This window comes from Dunckerocampus dactyliophorus, chromosome 15 (genome assembly GCF_027744805.1).
Source record: "Dunckerocampus dactyliophorus isolate RoL2022-P2 chromosome 15, RoL_Ddac_1.1, whole genome shotgun sequence".
Lineage (NCBI taxonomy): Eukaryota > Metazoa > Chordata > Actinopteri > Syngnathiformes > Syngnathidae > Dunckerocampus > Dunckerocampus dactyliophorus.
The window spans coordinates 16,010,001-16,031,374 of record NC_072833.1 but is presented as its reverse complement, the minus strand read 5'-3'; the positions used below and the strand labels follow the sequence as shown (position 1 = coordinate 16,031,374).

The 21,374-nt window shown below is 43.7% G+C and overlaps 2 protein-coding genes across 5 annotated transcripts in view; both read left to right on the top strand.

The window, feature by feature from the left end:
* Nucleotides 1-3,304: 3,304 nt before the first annotated feature.
* Nucleotides 3,305-19,772, top strand: ndrg2 (NDRG family member 2). 4 transcript variants are annotated; one of them, XM_054752986.1, is made up of 18 exons: nt 3,308-3,460; nt 6,088-6,240; nt 10,256-10,341; nt 11,724-11,768; nt 13,856-13,961; nt 14,055-14,175; nt 14,396-14,458; nt 14,522-14,582; nt 14,651-14,737; nt 14,834-14,890; nt 14,967-15,070; nt 15,892-15,930; nt 16,011-16,062; nt 17,653-17,700; nt 17,787-17,822; nt 17,966-18,017; nt 18,091-18,297; nt 19,397-19,772. In XM_054752986.1, the coding sequence occupies exons 3-17, from the start codon at nt 10,267-10,269 to the stop codon at nt 18,252-18,254; spliced, it is 1,110 nt and encodes a 369-aa protein (XP_054608961.1). In that variant the 5' UTR covers nt 3,308-3,460; nt 6,088-6,240; nt 10,256-10,266; the 3' UTR covers nt 18,255-18,297; nt 19,397-19,772. The 4 variants fall into 4 exon arrangements, with proteins under 4 accessions (XP_054608962.1, XP_054608961.1, XP_054608959.1 ...); XM_054752987.1 differs by having other exon boundaries at nt 3,305-3,460; nt 11,727-11,768; nt 18,091-19,772; XM_054752984.1 differs by having other exon boundaries at nt 18,091-19,772.
* Nucleotides 19,773-20,808: 1,036 nt separating this feature from the next.
* The window catches only part of si:cabz01007807.1 (uncharacterized), a 20,537-nt gene continuing 19,971 nt past the window's right edge, over nt 20,809-21,374 (top strand). The window contains exons 1-2 of the mRNA XM_054753485.1: nt 20,809-20,940; nt 21,031-21,075. Coding sequence (XP_054609460.1) covers nt 20,926-20,940; nt 21,031-21,075 — 60 coding nt within the window. The 5' untranslated portion in view covers nt 20,809-20,925. The remainder of the gene's footprint in view (nt 20,941-21,030; nt 21,076-21,374) is intronic.

The window sequence follows — 21,374 nt, the reverse complement described above, 5'->3', positions numbered from 1 at the left end:
GGGCATCAACTGTCTGGAACTGATGGACATTTTTATAAACTTCCCTTGCCATCCATCCCCAAATGTTCTCTATGGGATTTAAATGAGGGGAACATGCAGGATGGTCCAAAAGAGTGATGTTATTCTCCTTGAAGAAGTCCTTTGTCAAGCGAGCATTGTGAACTGCAGCGTTGTCCTGTTGAAAAACCCAGCTGTTACCACACAGACGAGGGCCCTCAATCATGAGGGATGCCCGCTGCAACATCTGCACGAAAGCATCTGCCGTTTGACGACCCTGCACCACCTGAAGCTCCAGTGTTCCACTGAATGAACACACCCGGGTCATGGTGGACTCCCCTCCACTGTGCCGGGTACAAAAAATTTCAGGTGGGATCTTTGAATCTTTGAATTAACTAATCTTTGAATTAGTTTTTTGTTTCTCAAACCCTTTTGCCGCAGATGCTGTCTGGTGGTTATTGCGCTGCAGTAGGCACCAGTAAGGGCCTTAATGTGGGTGGAAGACCGCCCTGTGTCTTGATGGACAGCCAATTGGATCCTCCGGCTCAGCACAGGTGTGATTTTTTTAGGGTCTACCACTTTTAGGGTCTACCACTTGACTTTTTTGTTCCATAATGCTCAGGATCTTTCCAAAAATGTAGAATGACTGATTTACTGCACCCAACCTCAGCAGCAATGGCACGCTGCGAGAGGCCTTGCTTATGCAGCTCGACAATCCGACCACGTTCAAAAAGAGAAAGCTTCTTAGCTTTAGCCATCAGGACAGAAAATGAACATTTTGAGCAGATTATAGCATGTGGTCTTAAACTTTTGATCAGCTGATAAACAGCCTATTACAGTTTAATTGTTGTTTTCAATAAATTACTTTTTCAAAATGTAAATGTAAATGTCTCACTAACTTTTGCATATTGTAGCTCTACCTAAGGTTTTAGGTAGACGTACATCCATTTTCTATACCGCTTCTCCTTATTAGGGTCGCAGGGGTATGCTGGAGCCTATCCTAGCTGACTTCAGGCGACAGGCGGGGTACACCCTGGACTGGTCGCCAGCCAATCGCAGAGCACATATAGACAAACAACCATTCACACTCAGAATTGACCCCAGGTCTTCCCGATCTCCAGACTTTTGCTGTGTTGGCCAACATGCTAACCACTAGACCACCGTGCAAAATGCAAATTATAGCAAATTTTTTTCAGGAGTGTATAATCCTCCATCTTTGAAGTCAAATTCATTCATTTACTCAGCAGGGCATAAAAATATCTTTAATGTGTTTGAATTGCTGCTGACTCTGTCTGACTCTACTGTTTGCGTATTTCAATAAAGTTTTTTTTTAACAAAAGCTGATATTGGCTTTTTTTTGTAGAAGGGCGGCAGCGACAAGCACGTTTCAGCTCACGCACACCCCCGCCCCTTCACGGTCAGGTGGAGTACTGCAGCGCCTGGCATTTCTCTGTATTTTATTGGTATTAAACAATGATGTCACACTACAATTAAACGGGCTGTAGAAAGTTATGGTGTATAATAAATGTTTCTGCAAACATTATACAGCATTGGTGATATGCTGACAAATAGAAATCACCATCCAACTTCGTGCACTCAGATAGTAAGCTCAGCTCGGGCACTAAAGTGGGGAGGAAAGACTGGCCGCAGCCTCATCTCACATTCACACTCCCCTGTATTTGATCAGGAAATGTTCTAATTCTGTGAAAGAAAATGTTAAGTTAATTTCGTTACATGTACCCCACTTTGGGAACCTATGCAGTACATGACTTACTGATATTTTTTAAAAGTGCTATTATGTATTATTATTATTATGTATGAGTAAAGTATATGTTTTATTTTAATGTAAGTCTTCGTGAAAATCCAAATACAGACCAGTACAGGATATGTACATAGCAAACAACTCTTTTTTTTTCTCTTTTCAGTGTAATCCTCTTTCATAAGGTTCTGTAATAGCCTATGTAAATTAAAACAAAAGAAAACATGCCAGTAAAAAATACCTGCGGGGCTGCAAATGGCCCACAGGCCAGACTTTGAATGCCACTGTTAATTGTTGTCCATTACGTGTTACTGTTGTTTATCTTTGTGCATGTTTTTGTACGATAATGCGGTGATCAGCACTAAAATCAGTGAAGCTTCACTCCATATGGCGCCACTGCATGAATATTCATGAGCCAAGCTTTCATCTTTTGGAAATTAGGTTATTGGCAATTGTAAATGATTCACAAGGAGAGGCGGGGTTACACAATCGAGAAGACAGATGTGACGTCACGGCCACTTTAAGTAGGTCAGCCACCGAGTTGTGATGTCACATCACAGTCGGCCAATCACACGCACCTCCCCTTTCCCCCCACCAGCGGCACAGGAAAATCAACAGTGACACCTCCCCCCCAACATTCCCCCCTCCTCACTTTTTTCTGCAGCTGTCCCTGCTGCTATAAACAGTCCCATGGACAGTAACAGTAGACTTCCATCATCCCTGACGAGTCTGTAACTTTCACATCTTCCTCCTCCTGCTACTACAAACATGTCTGAAGAGCCGCCCCCCCCCACCCCCCCCCACCCCCCCCCACACACACCCCCCAAACACATCCACTGCCCTCCTTCGCAAAAGAGGCTTTGCTCGCTAAAGAGGACGTGTGTGACGTACGCTCAAAGTGGAGCTATTTCTGATGTTCTTTTAGGTTGCAGCATCAAACAAAATCCACTGGGCCTTCACTTCATGGGGATATAAGTGTCGCCTGCATTGTGTGTGTGTGTTTGTGTGTGTGTGGAGGTGGGAGCCGGGGGGTGGTGGCAAGTTGTGCATCCTGCAAAGCTCCAATTGCTCACAAGAATACTGCCCTCTGTTGTTGATAATAGCAAACGGGGCACTCTGAGCCAGCCCGCTTTAACCGGCGGCCCGTGGGCCGAATCTGGTCCATTGTTAACATCAGACTGTTCAGATTGGCATTTTTGAAGCATATTTTTAATTACAGCACAGTGCTCCTGATCTTTGATGAGCATTTTTGCAGGTGATCCTTTTCATTTCTCTTTTAATTTTTGTGACGGGAGTAATCTGCCGCAGAGCCAATGTGGAGGAGAGTGCTGCTCAACGCCTGATAAAGCAAATGTCAGCGTGGAGCACCAGTGGATGGTCGCAAGCTGATGAGTGAGGTTATTTTAGGGAGGGAACATTCTATCAACGCCTTTTGGGAAATAACGATGATTAATATTTTTTTAAAAAAGCAGGTTTGTCTGTGTATGCAGCTAATCCAGGGTGTACCCTGCCTCCTACCCGAAGACAGCTGGGATAGGCTCCAGCATACCCCGAGTGAGGACAAGAAAATGGATGGATGGATATCTGTGTGTGGTTGAAAGGTCATAAGGTCACCAGGGCCCATCAGCACCAACAGTGACTTCCTTGAGCAGCAGGAGTCCACCATCAGGAGAGGAAGCAGGCGCCGAAAGACAACAACAAAAAGTAAGCAACGCAGCTTGATTTTCTCTACGGCACATGCTAAGGAAGTTAGCATTTCTTTTGATGTTTTGCAACGAGGCTTTGTTGTTCCTGTCTGCACACATTCACAGTACATTGTGTCCTGTGTTTGATGACATGACGATGATCACATCTCATCACGTTAAAAGCACTGCACAACATGAACTCGATTAGAATGATGCTAACACAATCAGCGCACAGCCGTCGTTGTTGTCCGACGAGGCTAAAGAGCTTCATTTTTTGTGTGGTGTTGCCCTGAGAAGCAATATTTGTGAGTCACCGCGTACGTGCACACGACTCGAGCACACAATGCATTCCTCTGCCTCGGCGTTCCGCTGGCAACGCAACACAGCGAAGTCTCCTGCTGGCCCAAAGGAGTGTTTACACAAGAGGCTGCGTGACTGAGCTCATGGGGTGAAGGCCCACCCAGAAACACACAATGTTGTGCGACGCTGCAGCTCACTCGGGTTGTGTGTTGTGTTGTGTCACACTAGTCGAGGGTGTGTTATATCACCACCCGAAGGCCCGTTAATCTGTCCAAGCTGGACAGCTGGCGGTCCGGGTCGAGCAGTGTCCCAACACAGACTTACAAGCATGTAGCAGTTGTTGTGCACACATTGTGGCAGGCTCCTGTTTTGTTTTTTTCACTTTACTGCTAACGCACACATACACTGTTCAGAGATCTCAATGTACTTTTAGACTGTCTGGAAGCTGATCCTGGTGCAGTATGCAATGGTGTAAACACTGTGTGCAGGCCTTCAACACACACATGTTGGACTTTAGAGTAAAGCAACATTTTGTCTTTTGTTATAAAGCAGATTTCATATTCAAGATGCATGTTTCTACCACATTTATATACGTTACTTGTATACATGTACACTGTGTATTCTACCATGGCGGGTGTCTATTACCCCTTATTTCTGTTCTAATTATATTTTGTCATATTTGGATACTTTTATATATACAGTGCATCCAGAACTTCACAGCGCTTCACTTTTTCCACGTTTTGTTATGTTGCAGTCTTGAGGAATGGGTGAAACTTGAGGCTGTAATTGTTGCCAAAGGTTCAAAGACTGTGAATACTTATGTACAAGCGGTTTCTTAAATTTTTAAAATTCATTTGTTTAATTTTCTGTGGAATGTGAAGTTATTCGATTTTGGTTGGCTGTTGCACAACAGATGTGGAAAAAGTGAAGCACTGTGGATACTTTTCAGATGCACAGTATTTAGGCCGCACGGTGGTCTAGTGGTTAGCATGTGGGCCACACAGTTACAGTCAGGACATCAGGAAGACCTGGGTTCGAATCTCCGTTGGGCATTTTCTGTGTGGAGTTTGCGTGTTCTCCCCGCGCGTGGGTTTTCTCCCACATTACAGAAACATGCATGTTGGGTTAATTGGCGTGATACGAGTGTGAATGGTTGTTTGTCTATATGTGCCCTGCGGTTGGCTGGCGACCAGTCCAGGCTGTGCCCCGCCTGTCGCCTGAAGTCAGCTGGGATAGGCTCCAGCATACCCCCACGACACTAATGAGGATAAGCGGCATAAATTGAATTAAGGATGCAAAGGAGCATATAGTTAATCAGCATCAGGTCGTCATATAGTTTATCTATCCATCTTCTATGCCGCTTATCCTCACTAGAGTCGGGGGTATGCTGGAATCCTACCTGACTTTGGGCGAGAGGCGGGGTACACCCTGGACTGGTCGCCGGTCAATAGCATGGCACATATAGACAAACAATCATTCACTCTCACATTCATACCAATGGACAATTTAGAGTCGTCAATTAACCTAACATGGGAGGAAACCGGAGTACCCGGAGTGGTCAACATGCTAACCACTAGGCCACCGTGATTATTTTGGTGTGAATCACAATATGGGGGGAATTATGGAGCTTGGCGGAGGTCTGTGCTCTCCGAGTGCTTCTGTAGTTTTCTATATTTTTGTATTTTTAGATATGTGTATTTTGTATCTAATATATTGTTTTATTTGTAACAATTATATAAATGAAAAGCCCTTTGTAGCTATTGCTGAGCAACTGTTATGTCCGTAATCAATAATCAATAGAATACAATGAAATAAAGTTAAATTAAGGATATAAATATGATAACATTTTGTCACCTTTGTGAAATATGTTAAATAATAAAATACAAGATAGTAAGTATTAATATAATAATATTATTATAATCATATCATATCAAAGTTAGCTGTGATGGTCCAGGTGTGTGTGTGTGCTCGCGTACAATGCGCGTGTTTACCTGCTGACGGGGAGGGGAATGGGGAATCGTGTGCATGCAGCTCAGCAGCAGTAGCGTACTGTATAAGCAAGGCTGGGTTGTACCACTGTGAAGCTGAGAAGGGGTGATTAGAAAGTGGGTTTGGGGGGAGGGTTCCAGTAAACGTGCACACTCTCCTCAGCTCGCTTGCGCGCGCTTTACACGAGTGAACACGTCACTGAATGTGCACGCCTCACGTTCTCATCCGTGCTAATTTAAGCCACTTTTGGTTCATGTGAGGAGAAGGAAATTATACACACCCCCTCCTGCAAAAGTCCTAAACATGTCCCCCTTTGATTGACGGCTCCATTCTCTACCCCCTCCCATCCCCGTGCAGAACGAGCTCTGCTCCCAGCCTGCTGGAGAAGAGACAAACACGAGCGGAGGACTACAGTGGAAGGTAGGACAAGGGACGAGGTGGAACCAGTCAGCAGTGTTACCTGTGGACATACTTGTGAGGACATCTTCCAACCTTGTGGTGCAGCAAGAGGTGAGGGGACCCGGATGTGCGTGATGGCATTCATGTGATTAATCTTCTGAAAGCTGCAGAAAGAGGAGATGATGTGTGCATGTGGTGCAACATGACCCCCTCCCCCTTTTTATGTAAATAATATATGCCAGAGTGACCCCCCGCCCCCTCCCTCTCCCCATGTGACCCTCTTTGTCCAGCGAGCAAAACAAGTGTGCAAAGTGTCCGCCATGATAAATCACTGTATGTGTATTGATGTGCACATCTTTTTGCCCCCTCCCAGCAATATAGGACACTATTGACATTCTCCTCTTGCATGAACTTGAACCAGCGAAGTGACCCCCCACTGTGCATTCTCTAGTTTAGCATCCTTTGTACGATTTCAATTGAGCTGACTGTTTTTTTAAACAAATTAATATAAGAATTTCCTCATTTGTGTGTTTTCTAGAGGTGGGGGTTGGGTGGTGTTTTGGAGATGATAGGGAGTTGGAGTGGGGAGGGGGGCACACAATGTCCCTCAATGTCAAATGGGGGTGTGTCTCATTGCTTTCAGAGCTGGCTGGAGGAAAGAAGAAATTTGAAGGCTCACGTGCACGCGTCTCTCTAACACACGCATGCGCACACACACACACCACACACTGTTTTCACAGGCATTTTTTGAGTCATGCCGCATTTGGAGGCACACACACACACACACACACACACACACAGTAACCATGTACACACCGAGTGGTGAAAAGGTTCAACGTCATGTAGGTTTTCTGCTAATGTGCTAATGCGCTAACAAGGCAACAGCACTGTAAAAAAAAAAAAAAAAAAAAAGGGACCTACTTTTGCACACTGTATTTGACCTTCGGCTGACCTACGTTGTCGGGGAACTTGCAGAATGGACAGAAGGGGATGATGGGCGTTGTTTTTATTATGTTTATACTGTAGATACTGTAGAGCAGGGCTAGTCCATGATATTGTTTCTGTGGGACTTCTCCCTTCACTATTATTCTTATTTTTATATAATGACCGTTTATCAGATTCACATCACCAAATGGATGATATAGTCATAAATGAAGTCATCATTAAAAACGTTTGCTGTTTTTAATGACCTACTGCAAAACATTAGTCAAATATCTTCTATTTGACAGAAGCACTGTGCTGTTTTTAGGAATCTGCTGCAAAAATATTACGGTTTTTAGCTGCAAATATATATATTTATTCTTTCATATGTATGTTTCTCTATATACCTTTTCTAAAAAAAAGAAATCTCTGGTGGGCCATGAGATGAAGCCCGCGTACCACCATTGGTGCTCGTGCTACATTTTGAGAGCCACCGCTGTAGAGCAACGGAACCAGTGACAGATGACTGCTTTTTAGCGCCATATTTGCTCCATGTATTGTCGTTCTCATGCACTTCCGAGGCCATCATCAACCCGTCCTGGACTAATATTAACATTTACTCCTGCACTGTTTGCTCACACGTCAGCCCGCATGAGGACACGCTCAGCTTGGTTGTCAATCTTTAACCCTTTGTCTCTTGACATTGAACGTCCGCTTGTTGCTCGTTCAGGCCTTTGGCTCGGTTTAATTTCTGGAAAAGGGTGTTCCCGTAAGTGGAGTTCCTGTTTTTAATGCGTGTGTGGGTGTCCAGCTGGTGGAAACCCGTCTGGACTCAGGCCGTCATCCATTGGGGTGTTTGACTTGGTGTGTTGGCGTGCAGAGCTGCCAGAGCCACAACTGGGTCAGCGAGTATGGATGTATTGTGTGTAGGTGTGCAGGCTGACATCAGTTTGTGTATGCGAGCACGTCCACCCAGTGCAAAGGAGGCGCTTCCCCTGCTGGCTGAAATCCAGATGCTGCCGGGCCACAATGGTGCTCTGTTCCCACTAGTCCAAACAAGCTACAGTATTAATAGTCCACTAGCCACATCATCTTTCTTAACCAGGAGTGACCCAAATGTGAGCCTGGCCCGATTTACATAAGGTGGGTCAATAGAAGCAACGGTGCGGCAAGAGTCCGGAAATAAACACGTTGGCATCCTGCTGGCGAGTACAAATCCATTCGCACCGTGCTTGCCGTTTATAGATTCCCCGCGATGGTGTCACACGTCGCCTAGCAACAGAGGTCGGTGCCATGATGCAGATGGATACGGAACATCACGGGACTGCTATCAGTTTTCCATGCTGGTGGTGGGACAAAGACGGACACCTCCTCCTTCTTTGCACCCATTTTTAATTCCCTTTCAGTTGATTGGAACCTTCGCTCAGGATGTTCCGGCTCTTTTTTCAAAGCGTCCCACACGTCCGATTAAGATCATCACCCTTCGAGGCGTGTTGGAGGGGTCACAGTCATTGTTGACGAGGCGCCTTTTTGTCCGTCGCTTTTATTTCCTGTGAGTGTGTTCGAGAGAGCTGAGGTGTGCCCATCCAGAACTGTGGGAAGCGGCACAGGCAAGTCGGCTCAGGGGGTCTTGGGTGCATCACCATGGCGATGGTCAGGTGTGACAACGGCTTGCATCAGGACCACTGAGTGTTTGTGTTTAACTGAGGACACAGCTCTCAATCAGTCAGTCAGTCAATGCATTGATTCTCAAACGGTGGTACAAGTACCGTTGGTGGTACTGAAAAGGAGTCTGAAGAAGCAGAGCTTATTTGATCCCACCCCTTCTCCGTGTCTGTTACTGATCGTTCATTCGCACCATGCGTTTAACATGTTGACACGTGCAATAATTCCTCTGTTTATATTTTGTCATTAAAAAGTTTGTTCGCTTCCTTTTTTGGTGTCACTATTTTCTAAATAGTAGAGAATGTGTGGCATAGATTGATAGCTTATGCAGTGATGAAAGTGGGAAAAGAAAGAAGGGTTGAAAGAATAAGAAATAAAATGCAAAATAATCAAGCGGGAGTAGAAAAAAAAACGACTGAGTATAGTTTGTGCAGTGGTAAAGCGAAATAATAGAAGAATACATAAGGTGTTAAAAATAAAGATAGAAAAATCAGGTAAAATTAAAAAAATGCTTACGTAATTAAGAAGTGTAAATAAATTAAGAAAAGTTTGAATTAATTATTAATAGAAAATGAAATAAGTTAAAGTAAGTAGAAAGATTAAAGATGAACGAATAAACAAGTACCGGAGTAAAAATTTGACAGTGTAATATGTACGCAATAATTAATATATAACAAATACGCGAAACAATAATATAAATATACATTTATTAACCAGAGATTCACAGAAATTGATTATAAATACAATTTTAGTTTGCTGAAATATTCTTGTATTATTATAACAGTGGTACCAATGAGTCAGATGAAGTTCAAGTCAAAACTAACATTTTTGATTGGTCCTTAAAAAACAAAGAGCGGGGTATGCCTATCATAAAGAAGATCTTTATTTCTGTTTTTTGCAGTACTGACCTCTGACCTCTATTGCACGTTTACTGGGTGGATGAGAGTGCGAGAGGAAGGGATGGATGGAGGGAGGCGGGTGGATGTTAGGCCGATTAAAACGTGACAGGATGTGAGAGGGAGCAGATTAGATGAAGAGCGGAGTTAATGTGACGCCTGTATCAGTGCCGCTTAGCGCACAATGTGGTCATGTGACCGCCGTCTAATCTGTCTGGCTGAACGTCTTCAGACCTTCTCTTGTGGTCCATGAGCACAATAGAATGTTTAACTGCATGTTCTGGATGCAATCTCCACTTCGTTCATGTAGCATTTTAGCATGTGAGTTTGCATGCAAAGTCAGCAGCGGCCATATTGGTCACGACAATGATGTCCATCCACTTTTTCTCCCACAATCCTTTTCTGCTCATCTCTGCTGGCACTAATCGCTAATTAACTTTCATGAGGTCCCACTGGAACCTGACTGTGTGTGTGTGCGTGCGTGCGTGCGTGCGTGCGTACGTGCGTGCGTGCGTGCGTACGTGCGTGTGTGTGTGTGTGTGTGTGTGTGTGTGTGTGTGTGTGTGTGTGTGAGAGAGAGAGAGAGAGAGAGAGAGAGTGATCTGGGGCGGATTTTGACATTTTGTTTTTTTCCGCCTGGCCAGGACGCAACGCCATGACGACGGAGATGCAAGAGATTGCCATCACAGAGGACAAGCCGCTGCTCACGGGTCAGGCCGATTCCAGCAAGGTCTGGAGGATGACACACATACATGTGCACGCACACACACACACACACACACACACACACACACACACGTACTGTACACACTAATTTGCGTACATCCCGCAAGTTATTTGAATAAGCCTGGCTCTTTTTCCGCCATCACCCTAATTCACTGTGTGTGTGTGTGTGTGTGTGTGTGTGTGTGTGAAGTGCACAAACTGTCTGCACATCATGCTTGTGCACAACTGCAGTGCTCACTGGCTGGGTTGACGTCAAAGCCCCAAGGGGCTGGTGGAAAGGGAGGATGTGGTCCCTGTTTTGCTGCTGATGTTGCAGGGCAGAGCAGGATTCATTGCTGACTCCTGGTGGGCAAACAATGTAGTACAACCCCAAATAAGATGGGCTCTAAAATACTAAGCTTGTTTTGTCACCTGTATGTATCAGCTGGTCTTCATGGTTACCAGCAGGACGCTGAGCTAGCAGCACGGATATTCCTGGATGAAAGAATATGACAGGAGTGCTCTGCTGTTTTTAAGTGCTGCAAAAACGCCAGTCATACTATAATATTATATTATAGTAATCTAATGCTTTGTATTGTGCAGTGGTGTGCAGGGTGGGCCAGCAAGGCCTTCTGTGCTAGCCTAAAGACTATCAGAAACACTGACCTACAGTCACATCTTAAATTCTTGTATGTGTTCCACAAATGTAATTAATTTATCCCCAACAGTCTATTATCTACATTTCATAGTGTGTCTTTTGGCTACACTGCTTCCATTACGTATATGTGTATATTTGATTTTTTTTGTCAAATCAGATTTCAGCTTCTATGTGTTGTCATGTCAATGTAATCTGCCCAGGGCCTTCAGAATCAGGAATGCTGGCCCTGGAGGTTGTTTTCCATAGAGAAGACATTTTTGTTGATGTGTGGGTGACAGGCAGTGTGTTTTTAGCATCCATTGTTTGATAGTCGCCGAACATCTAGATTTGGGATGGGAATAGCAACAATTCCTTCATTTGTGGAAAGTGCAAAAGTGCTTGTCAAAGATCCTCTATATGACAGAAGCGTTTTGCTATTTTTAAGGATGTACTGCAAAAATACGACTCAAAGATCCTCTATATTACAGGAGAAGTTTCCTGTTATTAAGGGCCTTGGGCCTACTGCAAACACAAGTCAAAGATCCTCTGTATGATAGTTCATTCATAGGCCTCAATTCTTAGGCCTGCGGCTGAATAGCACTGCGGTGGAGCAATCCTTCTCAAATTTTTTACAACAGCACCATCTCAGAAATATTTGAGAAGAAGTACTACCGTTTTTCTACCACTGCTTACCATCACCGTAAAATAAAATACTTTTCTTGTTTTGTCTCCTGCTCCTGTGTTCTTCAATTGGTCTTCATGGTTACCAGCAGGATGCTGAGCTGGCGGCGAGGATACTCCTGGACCAGGGACAGGTGGGAATGATCACAACGCATCATTTGTTGACAGGTTTTAATACATTCCTAATCAAAATTTTAAGACGAGTTGAAAAATAGTAAGAATGTACATTTTGCACTGTTGGATCTTAAAGGAAAACTACACTTTTTTGGAATCAGCCACAATCTTATGTGAGACATGACCACACATGTCTTTCTCTTTTCTGTGTGCTCTAAAGATATAACGACAGATAAAAAGAGACAGCTCATTACTGCACATAACGGGCCACACCTATGCCGCCTACAAAGACGGCTATTAAAACACCTCCAGAAATGTCCAACAAGGTGGTTTTATATACATGCTTTAACCATGTAGTATCAGGTACATTCATGATAACATGTACAGTAATACTTACAGTATTTTGCCGTATTTTGGCCCCTTTAAGCATCACCAGATCTTCCTTCCTGGGTGCATTGATTTCACACAGCCATATAGAAACAAACGCCTACACCTAGTATTAACTTCTCCAAACTCAAAAATAAAAACACAGCAGCAGTAGAGGCAGCTCCAATATGTAGCGTTGCCTTTTGGTAGTGCCCTGAGGCATTGAGAGTGCGGCGCTGACGTGCTGTGGGCGAGTGTGTGATGAAGCTAGTCGCGAGCCGGCTAGTAGCAAGCCGCTGTGGTGTGGCGAGGTGTAACAATGTGAAATAATAATAATAATAATGACAATGTTGCTGTAGCTTGGTTAATATGCACGTCACATTATAAGTAAATGCAGTGTTGTTAGCGGTTTATGGAGTTTTTTTCAGAAGTCTTTATAGGTGGAATAAATGTTTCCCATTACGTGCATTTTTTAGCTGCATCTTTTTAGCTGTTTTTACATCTTGAGAAGGCACAGAAAAAAAGACAAAGACATGTGCTCATGTCTCACATAAGGATTGTGGATGAGTGCAGTTTTCCTTTAAGGAGGTTCTAAGTAGAGCTTCAAAATACAAAAAGAAGAAATGGTGAGTGGTGAGTGAGGCAAAAAATGTTTTGAGTAAGCAATCATTACAGTCATTAAAGTGAAACAGGCTGCTCATCAGCTGATCAAAAGTGAAGACCACAGCTTTTAAAAGACAAAATCTTGGCAAAAATGTGGATTCAATGTCATTTTCAGTCAAGTTTTCACACCGTCATGATCTCTTGATGGCGAAGGCAAAGAAAGCTTTCTCTTTTTGAACGTGGTTGAATTGCTGCTGCATAAGCAAGGCGCAGCGTGCTATTGCTGCTGAGGTTCGACGCAGTAACACAGTCATAAGAAAAAATGTAACCTTGACAACTCTGATGGCTTCCAACGTTACCGGCATGACAATGAGATCTCATTTGAGATCTTTTCCACACGGCACAGTGTGTGGCCATCATGATCTGGTGTGCGTTTTCCTTCAGTGGAACAATGGAGCTTCAGGTTGTGCAGGGGCGCCAAACGGCAGCTGGCTATGTGGAGATGTTGCAGGGGGCATCCCTTATCTGTGTGGTAATGACTGGGTTTTTCAACAGGACAACTCTGCAGTTCATAATGCCCGACTGATAAAGGACTTCTTCCAGAGGAATAACCTCACTCTTTTGGACCATCCTCCATGTTCCCCTGATCTAAATCCAATTGAGAACATTTGGGGATGGATGGCAAAGTTTACAAAAATGGCCATCAGCTGCAGACTGTGATGCCCTCCATGAAGCCGTCTTCACCACCTGGAACAACATTCCCACTAGCCTCCTGGAAACACTGGCATCAAGCATGCCCAAACCAATTTTTGAGCTGATTAACAAGAATGACACAGCTGCTCATTAATGAGATCCTTTTTTTTTTTAATTGTATTTTTATTTTAGGGGGTTATCAGGTCTTAAACCTTTGATCAGCTGATGAACAGCCTATTTGACTTTAATGGTTGTTGGCAATAAATTGCTTACTCAAAACTGTCTTTGTCTCACTCCCATTTCTTCTTTTTGCATTTTGAGGCTCTACTTAGAACCTCCTTAAGATCCAACAGTGCAAAATGAAATTTCTTGCAATTTTTCAACTGGTCTTAAAATTTTAATGAATGTATGCTAAAAATATTCGAACTATTCGGAATGTTTGCAGGAGCACAGCATTGAGACCCCGCATGGTGTCCTGCATGTGACACTGCACGGCACACGGAACAGCCGCCGCCCCGCCATCCTCACCTTCCACGATGTGGGTCTGGACAGTGCGTGACTCTTTTCTTATTTTTGATTTTTTTTTGTTGCATTTTGTTTTGTTTTTGGTCATGTTCATCCCTCTCTCTGTCTGTTGCTGACAGACAAGAGCTGCTTCCTGCCGCTATTCAAGTTTGAGGAGATGCAGGAGATTGTCAAGAATTTCACACTGATCCACATCGACGCGCCAGGCCAAGAGGACGGTGCTGCCGTTTACCCAGTGGGGTGAGCTTTCCATTCATTTAGTGTCCTCCTGTAACCTGTAATCCTCTTCGAAAAAAAAATCACCCTGGAAGTTTCTTATCACTGTGTCGTCACACTTCTAACATCTAAATCTCTGAAGATAAACGCGCTAAGCTAATCTCTCATTTTCCTTTTGAGACTCCGTGAAGTAGTTTTCAGAGATTCTCTATTCTCAAACCATGACCTCTCACTTCTGCTGCAGGTACCAGTATCCCTCCATGGAGACAATCGCTGAGATGATCCCCTCTGTGCTGCAGTTCTTCAAGTAAGTCGCCAAAGAAACATGCTAACGAAGCGGCGCTTAACGTGGACCTTGTGTCTTTTGTAGCTTTCGTACCGTGATCGGAGTGGGTGTGGGCGCTGGGGCGTACATCCTGTCCAAGTTCACGGTGAGTGTCGACAAACGGGGATGTTCTTAAGAAGCATTGTGACATCTTTTTTGAGTGTCTATCTGCAGCTTGCTAACCCGGATTCCGTTGAGGGTCTGGTTCTGGTCAACATCGACACAAACTCCCGAGGGTGGATGGACTGGGCGGCTCAGAAGGTAACTGCATGATGTGTGCATGGAAAACACTCTCATCGATTGTTTCATGAGATAATGAAATGATGAAGCACCCTATTGATTCGTCTCTCTCTGCAGCTCAGCTCTGTGACGTCCTCCCTCACTGAGCAGATCCTATCCCACCTTTTCAGCCAGGTCAATTTTAAAAACAAGGAGGATTATTTCAAGCAATGAAATCCAAGCTAATGTACACCTCTACGGTCGCCCACAGGAGGAGCTCTCGTCCAATACAGACCTGGTGCAGTCTCACAGAGAGCGCATCTCTAAAGCTCCCCACCTGCTCAACATAGAGCTGTTCTGGAAGACCTACAACAGGTAAATACATCAAAACAAAAGGGTGTGTGGTCGAGGGAAAGGCTTCTTGAGACGTCATCTGTACTTCTGTGAAGAAGGTGTCGGACGTTTCGCTCCTCATCCGAAGACCTTCGTCAGCAAACTAATAAGTGCTGGTAGCCTAGGCCTTAAATACAGTAAGAGTGGGTAGAATTGGTGTGCCAACACTCTCCTCCTATTGGTTCCTTACACGAAGCCTGGGCGGAGTAGTGGTCTAATCCTCTCCTGCCATTAGCACCTCCGATCAAAGGAAATTGTAGCTCCCTGTAGTTGGGTATGAACGACTCTGATACTGGCTCGTTAGCATCTATTGTTCTGGCTCGGCCCTGGCTCCACCTCATTTGCAAGACTAAGAGCTGTGGGTTCGACACCTTCTTCACAGAAGTACAGATGACGTCTCAAGAAGCCTTTCCCTCAATGGACAACTCCTGTACGACTGAGAGCCTACACGGACGAAAAGGGTGTGTGGTTTTTCTACGTATATTACTACTGGAATAAAATGGGAAAACATCAAAGGATTGTCTTTTTGGATTTAATTTTGCGCCAAATGAGACAGATATGTTACACACATAGGAAATTGCAGAGTACAACAATGCCCTCTGATGGCAAACATTTGCACATTGAAGGCTTAGTCCCCACTCCCAGTGATGTACAACCTGTGGTTGTTTACGGTCCCAGAATGTCTTCCATAACCATGCTCTGAGCTGAGTCCAAAGAACACTGTGTTCTGAACATAAGGATTTCATATAATATTGGGGAGTTTTCCATGACCGGTGCTGACATTGTCTTCTTTGTTCCTCCAGCCGTAGAGATTTGACCCTGGATCGCAGCTGCACCTTCAAGTGAGAATCCATCTTCATTTGCATATTGTGTCATCTTCTTGTTGATGAAATCTTGAATGTCTTCTATCATGGCGGCTCAGGTGTCCAATCATGTTGGTGGTGGGCGACCAAGCTCCATACGAGGACGCCGCTGTAAGTGTGATGAGCATCGAGCTATTAAATTCTTTGATTGCAGCTGTGGCATTTGTTTACCGAAACCATCAACAGGGCATTAATTGAATTAGAAGCAGCTGATAATTGGAGAGAGACCGTTACTTCTAAATTGTGAAGTATACAGTGGAACCTTGGTTAGCATACGCCCTGGTTAGCGTATTTTTCAGTTTATGTCAAAAATGTAGGCAAAAAAACAATATGGCGTGCGTCTTGTCTTATTATTAATACAATGCGTGCGTCCAACTGGGTTTGTAATGTATCTTTATTACAAAACATAAGCATGTTAGCATGCTCTGAACTGGAACCGGAAGTCATTGTCCCCCATTTCTCCCGCCTCTCAATTATGTCATCAGCGGTTGACTCTGTAGTTCTTTACAAACTAACACAGTTACGCCACAAGTCTGTGCGTTGCTTATTACAGCTGCAAAATAACCCACAATAGAGTCAAGGAAAGTTGCAAAGTTGTGCTGTGTGACAAAACTTAACATTTTTGGTGCCTCTAGAAGAAGAGGTGCCTCTTGCTGTGGTTAACTTGAGGCACACCTGTGCAATGATCATGGTGTCTAATCACCATGCTGCTATGCCACACAAGGTGGATAGACTAACTCAGCAAAGGAGAAGTGCTCACTAACACAGATTTGGACAGATTTGGGAATATTTGAGAGAAATAGGCCTTTTGTGTACATAGAAAAAGTTTTAGATCTTTGAGTTCAACTCATGAAAACTAGGAGAAAAAAAATGTGTTGGGTTTATATTTTTGTTGAGTGTATAGTTGTTCCTTGCCACAACAACAGTTTTGCGGCTTTGCTCTATCACTGTTTTTCAAAAACATATGAATTAATAAACCACGCTGTTTTGTGGTTGGATATAGCCTATTATTTGTCAAAAATATGCATACTGAAGCAAATTTTGCATATTTTTTGCCTAAATTAAGCATTATCAAACTGTGGCTAAATTAACTAATATACTGTAAGGTATTCAAATGATGCATTCAAAGACGCTGTGAATGATATGTAGTGTTCTACACTGGTCACTAGGTGTCAGTAATGTAATGTAACTGTAATGTCCAGTGAGACACGCAGGCGTCAGAGTCGATTGCTGGAACAATAGGCTTTTATTGCAGGTTTGAATGATCTCACAACAAGAACAATAATGCCCAATAAAAACATGGGCTACTGTTGCGGCCATTACCCACGCCAAACTGAACACTACCCTGAATCCTCAATGCCACTCTGCTCTCCTAGCACTGGAACACATTTATAGCAACACACAGGAGCACAAGTCTTATTTATGTCTTAAGATGGCTTATTTACTCTTATTATGTCTACTATATTGGGTAGTATGAGTGTAAAGGTGACTAAAGGGGTGTTATTTCATGTCTAAAGGGCTCTAATAATGTTAAAAACTGTTGTAAACAGGTTTTCTATGCTCTTACTATGAATCAGGAGGTTACCAACAGACACAATGCCATTGAGACGCTGTGGTTAATTAAATAGTGGCATTTATGGGAGAATTTGGTGTATCTTGTCGCAGGTGCTTTATTGTTGTCTTTCCCTTTGTTACCACTAGGTGGAGTGCAACAGCAAACTAGACCCCACCACCACCTCCTTCCTGAAGGTGACTTTCTTTCTTTCTTTCTTTCTTTTTTGCGTTGTTTTCCATCCTTGTCGTTTTTCATTTTTCACCACCCAATGTTTCCTCAGATGGCGGATGCCGGTGGTCTCCCCCAACTCACTCAGGTAAACAAATAGCAGGTAGCAGAACTACCTGTTTTGCTGTGCATATGACAATAAAAACTCTTGATTCTCTTGAAATGGAATGATTAAAGCTGCCAACAAGGAGTTATTAGTGACAAACTTGAAGGGATGTTTTGTGTTTGCAGCCTGCAAAACTGACTGAGGCATTCAAGTACTTTATCCAGGGAATGGGCTACAGTAAGTGACCACCGTCAGGATAGTCATTTTTCAAGTAGCAAACTGAGACCGAACATCCCACTTGTCCCCACAGTGGCTTCGTCATGCATGACCCGCCTGTCACGCTCGCGCACCACCTCCCTGTCCTCCTCATACTCTATGGACGGGTCTCGCTCACGCTCCCGCACGCTGTCGCAGGGCTCGCAGGGGGGCCAGATGCCTCCCAGCCCCTCCCAGACCATGGAGGTGTCATGCTGAAGAGGAGGAGGTGTCGAGGACGGGGGAGAACGCCAAGAGAAAGGTGCCAGTCGAGACGAATGGGTTCCCATGTTTGTCACCACAACTCCCATCATTCCCCGGCAGAGCAGAATACAGTAGGCGAAAATTTGGGGGCGGGGTGGGGTGGGGTGGCGTCACACTGAAGTCCAAATCCTTGCATCCTCACTGTCCTGATTTACGGAAAAGCTTTAGAAGAACAGAAAAGATTGATGTAAAATAGAGGGAGATGGGGTAGACATGGTGCCCCCCTCCGCTCTGTCATTGGCCCTTTAATTTAGCCAGGTCGCTAGAGGCCATTAACTAATAATAGTAATAATCCTAAAAAAACAGTGTTATTGTTGAAGCTGATGACTGAAGTGTTGTTTTTCTTAAAAAAAAATACTATAGCAGAGTTAAACAATGTGCTAGTTTCTATTTTGAACTCATGTTTGTGTTTGTAACCTGCGCCGCTGAGGAGCTCCCCCTTGTGGTGGCCAGGTTGTAATGTCTTCCAGCCGTCTTTCGCTGTTTTTGTGCCCTCATCCGAGGAGGTTTTTGGCGGAAAGCTTCCTTCCTCTTGACTTTATTTTTTATGTGGCGTCGCGATGGAAAACGCTAGGGTTTGCTTGGGCTAGCGAGAGTGCTTCCAGTCGCTACAACAGCGACCTCGCTAAGTAGCATGCTGGCGCGTTGAGAAGGGATCACTGTGTTTAATCTTCTGGGTTTTTAAGCTCTCTTAACCTCAAGATACCTCCTAATGAAAAAACCCAGCCAGCATACTTGAGTTTATGTGCGCTCAAAAGAAGTCCACACATCCGTGATGTGAGCAAGTAGGGAAGTGCGTACAAGGCCAGAAGTGTCCAGAAAAGTTCTGTACTGTAACGACGAGCAGCAGCCCGGTCAATGCCAGCAATGAGACGATTTTAAAATGTGAAAGATAATCAAGCAGAGCTAAAGCTGCACATTCTAAATTGTCGGCGGGAATAATAATTCCACTAAAGCTAACCACTGCCATCAGCCACATTAGCTGCCAATGGAGCTTTTAAAGAAACATTCAAGGATCTAATCGGCTAACCACTTGTGTGCACCAATTTGTGACCCATTGCATCTCTGCTTTCCCCCCCCCCCGCCTTTGTGCACAGAAAGTGGAAAATCTTCAAACTGTGAGCCAAATTGAAGACAAAGGAAGTGATTGCCAAAACTGCTAATAATGAAAGGAAAAGGAGTGGTAGTTGTGTGTGTGTGCGAAGCCATAGAGGGAAGTCTGACTGGAGATGTCTGACGTTGTCAAATTTTCTTTTCCTCCCATCTACTTTCTGTGTCTCATCTTCTTTCTGTGTCAGTTCCCCCCAAAATACTCACGTTAGTCTACCGTGTGATAGTTCACGTAACTTTTTTTTTAGCATTAGGTAGAGTCATGTTATAATCATTGAGACAAAAAAACAATCCAATTTACTTGTGTGACAAAAAAAACAAACTGTAACACATTCTAAGATATGAATAAAAACTTATGAAGAATATCGTGTGTTTTTGCTGCTTTCCTGCGTTCTCTCAAAGGAAATGATAAAATACAATGTCCAAACTGCATTGAAACTAGCTATATTTACAGCGGGGTTACCACTTGACAAAAACACGAACAGTCTGGGTAGGTTTACTTCAAGAGAGATTGTTACCCAGGATCTATGTTTTGGGTTATTGTCATGCTGGAAGACCCATCCATGACCCGTCTTGAGTGTTCTGGCTGAAGTCAGGAGGTTCTCAATCCCCAAGATTCTACGGTATATGAATCCCCTGTTCACCAGCCCTTCAATGTGGTGGAAGTAGGGGTGTGGTTGGGCTCATATCTAGCATTTGTCTGCCTCTAAACACACCAAGTCTAGCCAAAGTGTTCCATTTTGGTCTTAGAGTCACAATTCCCCCATAAGGCGAGAGCTTATGGAGCTTCGGCGTGAAGGCAATCGAATGTTATGTTTTGTTTCTTCCATTTTCCAAAAGTGGTCTTTCATCTTCTTAGGGCCTGAAATACTTCACTCAGTCAAATACAGATGGATTTATAACCATTGTTATTGTTTTTTGTAGTCTCTTTGTGTTCAAATAAACGACCATGTCTTGAAGGAGGGCAAACTTAACAAATCCAAGGAATGAAATAATTATTTCCCTGTTAAAGTCTAATACAGTGTTAGAGGTGAATGCCTATTTTTGGGTGTAGCGAAGTAATTACAATAAGCTTACACTTCCAGAACAAGGACAACCGGTCTGTTTGCATTACAGTGGTGGGGAAACAGAGGCGTAAACCACCTGCATCAAGTCAACATCAACATCATGCTGGCACCGGATGTACCTCAAAGAGCTACATGTAAACTTTTCCAGGAAATAAAAACACATTTTTGGAAACTGTGTTGTAAAAATGTGCGTTCTAGTCTCCATATGACACTAACACAAGGAAGGACAAATTCCAGACCTACAGGTTTCCCCGTTCGTCCTTTACTTTGAAAGTCAATCACCGGATGTTTTTACCTGGTCACAGTGTATTGACGGGTCCATACAAGATGATAAGATAAACAGCGTGGAGACGGCCGGCTTGATTGCTGTCATTCCACAAAGAAACAAAACTGCTTTTGCAGAACGTCTGATTAAAAAAAAAAAAGTTTGATAAGGAGATAAGGGAACCATGAGGGCGGAAACGGTAAGTTTAGTTTGTGTGGGACGGCTAAACACAACGCAAAGCTTTGTTTGTTTGATATTTGGTTATGAGCTTGTGTGAATGCTGTTTCAGGAGCGGGCGCCAAATGGCGACAACACAACACTCGAGAGACGACCTGTAAGTTTGATTTTTTTTAATATATAAACAATATTATTTGAACTTTGTGTGATTAAATGCATGCTGCCATTGTCCCCCATTATGTGATTCGAGTTTGAGTTGTGCACTGTCATGCAACCAATTTGACACTTTCCTTTACACAACAATCGGTTCACCCACTTTCGCATTTACTATGTTGTGCTGTTAAACGGGGCTGAGCAAATAACTTTTCTAGTGTACTCAAGTAAAAATAACAATACTTGTAGTTTACTGTCAAGATGAACTCATTAAAATCATTATTTGGCTTAATTATTTAACAA

Bases quoted from the DNA above. Each gene is read 5' to 3' on its own strand.
- ndrg2 (XM_054752986.1), top strand. From the start codon at position 10,267: ATGACGACGGAGATGCAAGAGATTGCCATCACAGAGGACAAGCCGCTG. The intron at 15,071-15,891 runs GTAAATACATCA...TTGTTCCTCCAG, and splicing joins TTCTGGAAGACCTACAACAG to CCGTAGAGATTTGACCCTGG. The intron at 15,931-16,010 runs GTGAGAATCCAT...ATGGCGGCTCAG, and splicing joins GATCGCAGCTGCACCTTCAA to GTGTCCAATCATGTTGGTGG.